Below are 12483 nucleotides of genomic sequence, written 5' to 3'. Positions count from 1 at the left end.
CCTGACCCAGAATCCACTTCCTAGCCTCCAGCCTCAGTCCTCTCTCCAACTTTCTAGTCATATTATGAGCTATTCTGGATTATTTATAACATTCAATTCCTGTGTCACTTTTTGGATCACTGGATTACTTACTATGTGATCACATATTAACCATTTCCTGTTTCATAATCCCTCAACTTGAACTCAACTCTACTGCCCACTCTCTCTAGTCCCATGTCCTATGCCCCTTTGTATATCTTCATGCTGCTAGAACTACAATAGCTACCCAATGAAAACTACCTAAATAGATTTAAGGTTTAACTGTGGGGGTTTTCTAAAGAGAGACTTCCAAGACTCCCTGCTGGTTTGTGTTTCCCTAGTAGACATGGAAAAATCTTCCTGGGTACTGGGTGTGGGGGGACTGCACCAATCCTGTATTTTTGGAGTGACGAATGATAACCCAATACAAAAACTGCATCTTAGAGGACCAGAAGGGGTGAGGTTGCCATCACTTTTGTTGGGGAAACAAGACCAGCTGTGGTCATTCCCATCAATTGTCTTTCTCCACCCATAGACCTAACCCATAACTCTGCTTCACATATATAAGCTGCCCTTTTCTTCCCAGTGCCACCCCAGAAGAGTCAACTGGTTCATCTGTCTTCTGAGTTAGAAATCGGATTTCTCTGTACCCAAAGACCTTCAGTTGGAATGTTGCTGCAGTCAGAATGTTGACCGAAAATTTGGGGAAAGAGATAAAGTAATAGAGAACAATGAAAATAAAGACAAGAAAAACCTTACTTCAAGTTTCGCTAGCTTGCCAAGTTCATACCTTCGCAGCCAGCCGACACTCCATCACCCTGATATTGAACTGAGAAGTTGCTGCCTTATTCATCTCCACACAACTGTTGGCAATCACAAACACTGCTCCACTTGGGAGTTTTACATCAGTTGTCCTCAGGGGACTAAATTCTATCAACTTGGCCTGTTAGAAGAAAAATGAAAGGAGAAATATAGTTTATTAGAATGCAGAAAATGTTCAAGTGTTTATGTATTTATTTATCTTAACAAAGCATTTTCTCAAAAATGCATTCATTCATTCAAATATTACTTATTGACCTCCAGGTGCTATACTAGACACTGGAAATACAATGAACAAGAAAGACACTGCCACTCCTCTCATAGAGCCTACAGTCAAGTGGGAAAGACAGTCTAGTAGACAGACAAATACATTTCCAAGCTGTGTTACAATGGTAGCAAAGCACAGATGCTCTATGGACACAAAGCTGAAGCATCCGATCAGATACAGCCTAGTGTAGGCTCCACTCAGTTGAAAAGAGAAATCTAAACTGAGTCCTAAAAGATGAGCAAAAGTAGGGCAGACAGAGGGTTTCTTTCCTCAAAAAGCATGTCAAGAAGAGGGAAGAACTTAGGCAAGTCCTGGAGCAAAAAACAACATGGGATGTTAATGGCGCTACGGGCATGGAAATTTGGTCTGGGGCTTACAGTTTGAGGGGTGAGAAGTGGTAAGAGGTTAGGATAGAGGGGTAAAGCAGGGGTCAGATGGTAAAGTGTTTTGTAAGCCCAAAGAACTTGGACTGTGTTCAGATTTTATAGCTAACTTACATTAGTATCAGGACTCTGGCCCTCATGTCTGCCTGTTGAGTCTCATCCAAAACACCCAAAGTATTTTCTTAGTATTAAAACAAATTTCCTCATGCCTCATGTCTTTGGCTTAGGGGAATCAATAACAAATATTCTTAATAAGAAGGAATCCAGGTGTTCTTGGAAAATAGCCAAGCCTGTAGGAATCTGATGAAAAACTAAGAAAATGTTTTAAAGAAATGTTTGCTCTATTTTGGAAATGAGCAGCTTATGGGCAACAACTCAAACCTCTGCTCTGCCTAAAGGAGTTGATAGCCAAGGGGAAGTGGTATCCAGCTAAGGAATTCATTCCTGGCTTACTGTCAACATTCTTTTTCCCACCACTGAAGCCCCAAAAATGTTGACAAAGAAAAATGATACCAAAGGGTAAATTATAAAAAGAGGGACTATGAATATATGCGGTAAGAGAACTATGATTTGGGTTTAAAACCAACATGAGATTATAAAAATGCCATGAGATGAAGTGATTTAGGACAGGAGCGGGAAATGAGGTTCCAATAACTAGGGAATTGAGAAAGCTCATCTTAACAATGAAGAAAAATAGAAGGGAAAAAGCTAGACACATGAGAAAAACAGACCTGAGGTATCATTCTGGAAGCGTAAGAGAAAGGCAATCAACATGAAATAGAGTAGGTTAACTGGTGGCAGCCTTGAGTTACAAGCAGCTGGGAAATAATATCCTACAATAGAGCCTAATATAGGAGGCTGTCCGTAACCAAGCATCCTGGGGCTCTCAGGGCCTTCCTCTCCATGTAAATTTTTCCACTAGGAATTTCCAAATGGTTCCTATTTGGAATGCTACCTACAGTTCCTTCTTCTGCAAGAAATGATATAGACTGGTCCATGCCTCCTCCTTCAGTACCAATGTAACGCTCACTCTTGGCACAGATTTCTGCAAGTTCCACCTGGAAAGGTAAAAACTGATTTGTACTGTGAGTAGTCATAACCCATTTCTCATTCATTTCTTACTACAGCCATGACAAATAGGTTTGAATTTCAGTACCAACTCTGATCAACTAATAGTAGCCTGCCTGGAGCACTGCATTAAAAAGGGCTCCAGACTATAGGAAAACATAACAAAATCAATTAACAATGTCGGCTATGGGTATGAAGTAAGATACTGACTGTGCACACTATTTTTTTTGTCATCCCTAAAAGTCTCCACAGAGCAAGCAGTTTCTACCATCTTTCTATTTACTCTATCCTTCCCTAGACTGTTATCACTGAAGATCTCATATGGGCAATCATTCATTTTTGCCTCAGCTTCCTTTGTCTCCCAACAGTGAACTATTCCACAGTCTACCCATAACCAAAGTGGGGTCATTAAACTGTATTTTCCTGCCCAAAAGTAAGGAAGTCTCTCTAGCATTTCCATTAAATGTAAGAATCAGAACTGGTGTCATCTCATCAGACTCATCTTCCTCCCACCAAGATGAAGAGACCCAATAGATGCACACAGTTCTAACCCAAACTGAAAATCTTGAAACATCTGTTTAATAATCTTTAATGGTTTCTTATTGATTAAGAAATAAATCTAAACTCCTCAACCAGGCATTTCGAAGGCTTCCAAAATCTGGGACCATCATGCACATGAAATTGTATCATTTACCCTTCTTATCCAGTTAGATTTGTCTCTTCGACCATTCCACACGTTATGCAACTTGGTATTACTTCCTGTCTTCTCTCCTGTATAAATTGCACTTTTGTTCAATATCCAGTTTATTGGCTAGGTACTATAGATAAATCCCTGGGCTGACCACTCAAATCTTTCTTCATGGCTGGGCACTGTGGCTTATACTTGTAATCCCAGCACTTTGGGAGGCCGAGGCTGGTGGATCACAAGGTCAAGAGATCAAGACCATCCTGGCCAACATGGTGAAACCCTGTCTCTACTAAAAATATAAAAATTAGGTGGGCGTGGTGGCGCACACCTGTAGTCCCAGCTACTCAGGAGGCTGAGGCAGGAGAATCGCTTGAACCTGGGCGGCAGAGGTTGCAGTGAGCGGAGATTGCACCACTGCACTCCAGCCTGATGACAGAGTGAGACCCCTTCTAAAAAAACAAAAAAACTTTCTTCATTATGGAGTCTTCTTCAAATATTATTCCCATCATGGTGTCCCCTTTTTCTAAACTCCTAAAACATTTATAGTTAGTATCACCTAATACACTACTATTCATTCATTCATCAATTCAGTTTTTCTTTCTTGTAAGACTTTATTCAGGCCCTTATTTCTGTTTTACTATATGATGTTTCTAGAATAATTATTCTGAAACACTGATATAATCATCTCTTGCCTGCTTGGTTGTCAACACCTTAATGCTCATAGTCCTCAGCATGGTACACAAGGTCTCTAATGACTTAACCCTAGTGCACTTCTCCAGCCTGCTCTCCCACCACTCCTCCTGTAAACCCTAGCTGCAGCCATGAGGGATACTAAACAAATGCTGTTCTTTACCACCCAGGCTTTTTCATATCCCATTGTCTTTACAATATGATTTTCTATTCTCTTCACTCAATACCCCCCTACCCAGCATTCCCAAGTAGTCAACAATTCAAGCAGCACCTTGCTGTGGAACCTGCACCACCACCCAAATGCACACATACCACATACCTCCTCCTCAGCACTCCCTGTTAATAACTCTATTATCATGTATTGAATATGCTTTAAGTGTGGAGCTACCTGTCTTTTTATCTACATGTCTGTGAGAGTCCATGCAGGACCTAGACCAGAGCCCACTTAATATGAGCTGAATCACAGTGTTATTATTGTTCCTTGTTTCACGTTTCTATCACATCTGTTTGTTGTGAGAGATGAATACAGTACGGTGTTTCTTTTGTGTCCCTTACTTCACATAATGCCAAACACATAGTAAATATTAGTAAACACCTGCTGCTTTCAATTTCTGAGAATAGTTGCCCAAACACCATCTGACAGATTCTGCAAGTGTCACATTCCTTGTTGGTCATGTGGATTCACTAACATTACCTTTGTCTTGTGACATGAGGTAAACTTAGGATTTTGATGCAATAGGCATTGTTCACGGCCTGCTGACACACAGAGCCAGTGTCCATAATATGTACATTAAAAATAAATTAGTAACCAAAAGATCAAAACACTTGGATTTAAAATGTAGAGAAACAACATACCCAGATGAAGCAGTACATTCATCATTACGTAAGAGATGATGGAACCTGGGTGCCCATCTAACTGTGACCCTGGGCCAGTGTCAAAAGTCCCCTCCCCTCAACAGCAATAACAGCCACATTTACTGAGTGACAGTATGTGGTAAGTATACTCAGTACCTTGCAATAATTCTTTTGTAAGCATTATCTCCTTCAAACCTCCAAACAATGTTCTGCTTATCCCCATTATAGAGATGAAAAAAATGGAGTTTAGAGATACATAACCAGAAATGGAAGAGCCAGGATTTGAACCTCATCTGTCTGACTCCAAAGCCTGTATTCTTTTCTCACTGGACTTCAACTACTCCCTGCACAATGGAGATGATGCAATCTATTTGCAATCTATTTTTCACTACCTCAAAGGGATATGAAAAGACAAATGAGATTCACCAAAATTTAAGTATCCTCCCTCTTAAGAGGAAAAAACCATAACATCGAGAAGTTTGAGAAGTTTATGCTTAGTAATTATTTTTTCCATTTATTCATATTCTATTAACAATGCTAATGGTTTTAGTAGTTAAGGTTTATTGAGCATTTATTATGTGCTAGGTAGTGTTCTAATTGCTTTGCCTGAATTATTTATTTCTCACACAACCCTATTGATATGGTTTGGCTGTGCCCCCACCCAAAAGTTCATCTTGAATTGTAATCCCCATAATCCCCACGTGTCAAGGGCAGGACCAGGTGGAGGTAATTGGATCACAGGGTTGGTTTCCCCCATGCTGTTCTCATGAGAGTGAGTGAGTCTCAGGAGATCTGATGATTTTATAAGTGTCTGGCATTTCCCCTGCTTGCACTCACTCCGCCCTGCTGCCCTGTGAAGAAAGCACCTGCTTCTCTTTTGCCTTCTGCCATGATCGTAAATTTCCTGAGGCTGCCCCAGTAATGTGGAACTGTCAGTCAATTACATCTCTTTCCTTTATAAATTACTCAGTCAAGTATTTCTTCATAGCAGTGTGATAACAGACTAATACACCTATAAACTAGGTCTCTGCGGTTTACAGATTAGGAAACTGAGTGGGTTTATTAGTTGAGACTAGGCTAGTAATTATTAAAGATATAATTCAAACTCAAATCATCTGACTCCAGCACCCATAATCTTAACCACCACCATATATCACCTCCTATCCGTAATAAGGAGAAAAATACCCACCTCCCTAGCCATAGTATTATTGTAATGATCCAAGAAACTAAAGTTTAAAACTTCAAATAAAAGCACCTCATAGTGCTCTAAAGTACTACACAGTTGTTGTTATCTTTACGTGACGAATAAGGAATCATCTGATTTACACAAGAAAGCAGCTAAGTCCCAAGCCAAACGTAAAGACAAGTTATAATTACTAGAGAATATAAGACCATTTTTCAAGTGTTCAGGGAGATAGAATTTAAAGAATCTGAATGCCCCTAAAACATTCTGCTCTCCATCCCTTCCTTCAAAATCCTAATGACTGAGAATCATTACGGAAGACAATTTGACTGCATGGGAAACTTTTCCAAAGTGTATAACCAATAGGCTTGTATCTATTCAGACTTCTGCCCTCTGGACAGTTAGAAGAAACCTGACATTATTTACAGATCTTTTAAAGCTACTGAAGATAGTTAACAAAGCTACTTTAGTCCTTTGTGTGGTTCTCTTGAAGCAGCCTGGGAAGGAAACAAAAGGCTTGTGGGCTTCCTAAATTAAACAGTTTGTCCATCTGCACACCACCAGAACTCCACGTAAGAGGAGAAATGAAATAACAGGGTTCAATTTAATAGAGAATCTAATGAAATCTAACTGATTAGAACTGAGAAGGGCTAAATATTTATGAATGTTATGCTTCGCTAAACCTGGATATCCACCAAAAAAAAACAATAAGGATACAAAAAGACTCAAGATATTAATACAGTGACCTGTTTTTGTTTAGCAGTTTTACTAATGAGACTGTTAAAAGTTGAATTACACTGGAAGGAATATTTCTCTGAGTTAGGTAACCATGCCTAAGGGAAGCCTAACTATTCAGAACACGAGGCTCTAACCAAGACAAAATTACACTGTTATAGTCGGCTGCCATAAGTGTAAGTCAAGAGAAAGGAAGGAAAAAACAGACCCATTCATTCATTCAACAATCATTTAAATAGTGACCTAACAGATAAGTGAATAAGCCAGTGTCTGCCCTCAAGGAGCACACAATATTGATAGTGTCTTTAGGTGAACAAGTTTTCCAAAAGAAAATGTAAACCTAGAGTGCCAGACAGCTTCTGGTTGCCTCTCCAGATCTGTCCACTTGTCTTCATCCTGCTATCCCAGAAGGTTGCCCAGGATGAACTACAGTCATGTGCTGCACAAAAACATTTTGGAGTGGTCTCCTAAGAGTAAAATGGAGCTGAACAATTCCTATCACCTAGTGACACCATAGCTCAGAGCAGTTGTAACATCACATTACATCTGTGGTAATGTTGACGTAAACAAACCTACTGCACTGCCAGTCATATAAAAGTGTACTACATATGATTATGCACAGTACATAACACTTGATAATGGTAATAAATGGCTATGCTACTGGTGTACATATTTATTATACTTTTTATCATTATGATAGAGCATACTCCTACTTATTAAAAAAAAAAAAAGTTAACTGTAAAACAGTCTCAAGACAGGTCTTTGGGAGGTATGCCAGAAGAAGGCACTGTTATCACAGGAGATGATGGCTCCATGCATGTTATTGCCCCTGAAGACCTTCCAGTAGGAAAGATGTGGAGGTGGAACACAGTGATATTGATGACCCTGACTCTGTTTTAGTTTTTAACAAAAAAACTACAAGTTTAAAAAGTTAAAAAAATTAAAATTTTTTAAAATAGAAAAGAGTTCATAGAATAAGGATATAAAGAAACATTTTGTACAGTTATACAATGTGTTTATGTTTTAAGCTAAGTGTTATTACAAGAGTCAGAAAGTTTTTTTTTTAAGTTTATAAAGTAAGAAAGTTACAGCAAGCTAAGGTTAGTTTATTACTGAAGGAAAACATTTTTGTTTAAATTTAGTGTAGCCTACGTGTACAGTGTTGATAAAGTCTACAGTAGTGTACAGTCATGTCCTGGGCCTTCACATTCACTCACCACTCACAGACTCACCCAGAGCAACTGCCAGTCCTGCAAGCTCCATTCATGATAAATGCCCAATATAACTGTACCATTTTTTTCTTTTAAACCACACTTTTACCTTTTTTATGTTTAGATACACAAATACTTACCATTGTGTTGCAACTGCCTATAGTATTCAGTACAGTAATACGCTGCACTGGTTCTATAGCCTAGAAGCAATAAGCTGTACCATATAGACTAGGTGTGTAGTGGGCTACACCATCTAGGTTTGTGTTAGTACACTCTGTGATGTTGACACAATGACTAAATCACCTAACAGCGCATTTCTCAGTCCATAACTCCATTGTTAAGCAATGCATAATTGTGCATCAACAGGCTCCAGTGCTCTCTGCTTCCCATTAGGTTCTTCTAACAGAGGACTCTGGCAGGAAATGGGGAAGGGAGGGAGAGTGAAGTCAGGTCTCGAGTGTACCTTCAGGCCCGAGGGCAGTAACAGCACAGCTACAACTAGTCCTGGGTGTCCCCTAAACCAACATCTTTGTAAACAGTCCCAGTGAAATAAACTGTCCTTTCGTATTGAGTGTGCCATCTGTTTTCTGTTACAGCCCTGACTGTTTCATCTAGACAAGGTAAAAACATTAATGGCTCCCCTGACTTTACCTCAAATATTTTCTCTATTTTCTCCCCCTATAATCTTTCTCCACCCTAACTTTCAAAATTTCTGGGTTCTTACCTGGGGCTATTTTCAAATTCTTCCCCAAGTTGGCAAACATATTAGGTAGAGCCCAGCCAGGACAGAGGAAATTCTCCATGAAATGGCACCAAGATAACTCTAAAGAGACTGAAGCAGACTTGCTTTGTTTTGAAACATGGCTGATGACCAAGCTCTAACTTATAGACACTTTGTAAGGAAAAGAAAAAAAGAAAAAGAAAAAAGCCTGTTTTAATATTTTTTTTTTCAAGAAGGAGGCTATTATTTCTTCTTCACATCTCTAACTCAAAGAGATGTAACGCAAAGGAATTAGTAACTTTTCCATTTTTTACTTCAAGAAAAGTTGCCTGAGGACAAAGACAGCCAATTCCCAAAATGGGCATAGCAGATGCAAATGACCCTGATGGCTCAGGCTGAAAAGTTCCTGTAAATAATACAGGAAAGAAAGGAAGGAGTTTAAATATCAAAACAAGCAGAAACTAGAAAAAAACAACAGTGAGGAGGTTTCTAAGAAACCTGCGAAAATGTAGAAACACCACACAGTTTGCATTAAGCACTCACGCTTTTTCACACATAGCTTGTTTTTAGTTCTTAGGACTGGATATCGTATGTTCCTATAAAAGCTCAATGGGCTCAGAAAGTGTGTATCACAAAAGAACAAAAGTACACTCTCCTATCTGTGTACCCTGGAGAGAACATGATCTAATGAACCTGGAGAAAGCTAGTAGTTGGGACATGTGGCTCTAAAAATATCTCAGGTGCTCAGTGAGGGCAGAAACACAGTCTTCCAGTGGCTCCCTCCAGACTCGTCGACAAGAGAAAGACAAAGACCACTTCCTTAACCTAACTGACCTGCAATCCAAGTCACAGAGGGACCCAGATTCTAAGAAGGGGCCTTCAACAATGAGGCTGGAGCAAAGTATTTTATTCAAACACTTTGGGATCCTAGGCCCATGGGAATCCTGGAAATGTCTATGATAGGTTTCTTCTAGACCTCAACCATCACGGCCTGTACTGGATGAGGAGGAATCTTATTAGTACCTAACATTGTACAAACTTGGATGTTTCTCCAGATGATGATTCTGGATGTGCAAATGTGTGTGGTAAAACTGTTAAAATATTAACATGAATCTAAAAGGTAATAATGAGATGCAAAGGGAGAAAAGAGTACAGTATACTCTGCTACTCCAAGTGCAGTCTTCACACACAGCATTGGTGTCACCGGGAACAGGTTAAACGTGCACAATCTCATGCTCCATCCCAGACCTACTGAATCAGAATCTGCAGCTTAACAAGATCCCCAGGTGATCTGCATGCACATGAGATCTGAAACAGCTCTTTAAATTATTTCCTACATGATAAGACTTTCTTGATAAATTAAACAAATTGGGAAATAATATTAATAAAAAAGTGAAGAAAGCTGATAAATACCAAATGTCTTCTAAGGCTAGACACTGTGTAGGGTATTTTGTACATCTTATTTAATTTACAAAACAACCCAGAAAAAGAATTATAAAGTTTTATAGAATTGTAACTTCTCTATTTCATAGAGAAGGAAATTGAGACTCAAAAAGGTCAATAAACTGACCTAAGATAAGATTCAAAGCCAGAAAGGCCTGGCTCCAAAGTCCACCAAGCTACCTTGTCATTCTCCTTCACGAAACAGAGGCTGTGCCCAAAATTGGGCCCTGGTGAGCCAATGGAGCACCATTTATGCATATCTGGACTGAAACTCCTTTTCATTAGAATGAACAATGAAGTTGACTATAAGTTATAGGAAGCAGACATTTCTGATTCATCACAATGTTCCTCCATTTTCTCCTCAAGTTAAAAAACGTGTACCTTGCTGGATGGTCTGAGGCTTGGAGGGCTTTGCCATTATCCATCTCCAAACACAATTCCCAAATACTTGCCTCCCAAAGACCCCAATGTTCTTCATTGTTTCGCAACCCAGAGTGATCTCAGTATAAGGCTAATATCTTGGTATGATTTCTATAGCCCGATAATAGTAATGCCAGCTAACACAATGCCTCAGACATTGTTCTAAGCACTTTTTGTGTTCTATCTAGTTTCACATCTGTGACGGAGGGAGTTTCAAATCTATTTTATAATGAAGAAACTGAAGCATAGAGAGGTTGAGTAAACTGCCCAAGATCATTCAGCTAGTAAATGGCAAAGCCAGAATTTGAGCTCAGAGTCTTGGTTCTATGCTTTTAAGCATAATACTATACTTTATCTCTCAGGGAAAGGTTTCGGGAGTAGACCAGGAACCCAAAATTCAGGAGCCCCCAAAGCCTTCCCTCCATACTTATCTCTCACTAGCACAATTGACTGAATCTGTTCCACTATTTAAATTCTTAAAAAACACAGGGTGGGAGTTGGAGGGAACAGTCAGCAAACACATACCAAATAACTACTACTGGGAAGAGGAGATGAGGGGAGGAAAAAACTGCCTAAAAAAACAGTTGTTGGGGAAAGCCAACAGGAGGCAGGAGCCTGGCCAGCCTGATGGAATCAGACAATAATAGGACCCGAGTCACTGCTACTAAATACCAACGGGGCCTCCAATGCCTGTGGTAAAGGCTGGTGTCGCTCCTTTGGCTGGCAGAGTACTTATTTTGGCTCTGACCTTCTAAAAATGCTAAATAATGATAATAATGGATGGGCAGCAGGCTTACAATCTCTGTGGTTTGGCAAACGTGTCCTGGAATTGCACGTTCCTTCCCATGGATAGAGGAACCTCCTATTCCCTGGAGGAAGGGTTCCTCATACTGTGTTGTGAGCAGAACAGTCCTGTCTCACCCTTGAGGTCCTAACTGCAGGATTTCTAGTGGTAAACCAACCTGGACTGTCCTAGAGAAAGAAAGAAGAGACGGGCATTCGATGACTAGTTATTATTTCTTTCCCTAGCATAATAATAACTATGAGAATACTTGCTAATTTTCCTAATATGGATCTGATCATACAGATATAGACACAAACCAAAGAGAAAGAAAGAACCTCTACGAATCATCATCTGAATCAACCAAATACGTAACTCAGTGTACATATTTGCCTTGGGGAAAGGGTTTTATGTATACAGTAGCTAATTCGCAAACACTTTGACATGTAGTGGGAAGCATCTTTAGGGTCAGGAAATGATGAGGGTGTTCCAAAAGTTGTTACATGAAATAAATTGATTTTACTGCATTGTGCTCAAATGTTATGCTCAGAGCATCTACTGAAGGTCATTATAAGAAACAGTCATGTGAACACCACTTTTGCATTTGTTTTCAGACATTGCAGAGGTGATTTTCATTATATTTTATGTGCTCTAAAGAACCCATGTGGGAAATGCATTTCGGAATTTAGCACCCCCAGGGAAAATACTGCCTCTTCTGAAGAACTGGAATGATTCCTCTATTCTGATCATGAGACCTCTATAACTTAATATTGCCCTTTTTACCTTGGCCTCCAGGAATCTCAGTAAGATTAAACAAAACAACTACATTAAGTAATTAACAGTTGGTATGTTTTTATTCTCCTTTCTTTTGTCCTAGTTTTCTACTTCTAATTTATTAACCTCATTGAATATTTTGGGTTGTATAATTCCTAGACACTTTAAACCTAAAGAAAGTAGGCACTTGGTACAAGTAGAATAAAAAATTGAGACATAGCAGACGGGAGGAATAGTTATGTTAAGGTAGCGATGATAAACAAGAGTACACTCTAAGAAGGGGGAGTAAGAATGGTGAGGAGGTCCAGTAGCCATATTCCATGAGGAATAGTTGAAACAACACTGGATGTGTGGCTTACAGAAAGAGTAAGAGGACCCACAAGCAGTTCCTTCAAACTTCAAAGGATTCTAATATCAAAAGGAGAC

The 12483-nt window shown here is 39.5% G+C and overlaps 1 protein-coding gene across 7 annotated transcripts in view; it reads right to left on the bottom strand.

The window, feature by feature from the left end:
* The window catches only part of GALK2 (galactokinase 2), a 174862-nt gene that overhangs the window by 45549 nt on the left and 116830 nt on the right, over positions 1 to 12483 (bottom strand). For all 7 annotated transcript variants that reach the window (XR_003120261.1, XM_025390821.1, XM_025390818.1 and 4 more), the window contains 2 exons: positions 2448 to 2546; positions 809 to 961 (listed from right to left, as the gene is read on the bottom strand). Coding sequence is in view for 6 of the 7 variants with exons in the window: in XM_025390821.1 (XP_025246606.1) it covers positions 809 to 961; positions 2448 to 2546 (252 nt within the window). In the remaining variant the exon portion in view is untranslated. The remainder of the gene's footprint in view (positions 1 to 808; positions 962 to 2447; positions 2547 to 12483) is intronic.

The sequence above is a fragment of the Theropithecus gelada genome, chromosome 7a (assembly GCF_003255815.1).
Source record: "Theropithecus gelada isolate Dixy chromosome 7a, Tgel_1.0, whole genome shotgun sequence".
Classification (NCBI taxonomy): Eukaryota; Metazoa; Chordata; class Mammalia; order Primates; family Cercopithecidae; genus Theropithecus; species Theropithecus gelada.
The sequence above is the reverse complement of the archived record's forward strand: the minus strand, read 5'-3'. Positions and strand labels throughout refer to the sequence as shown.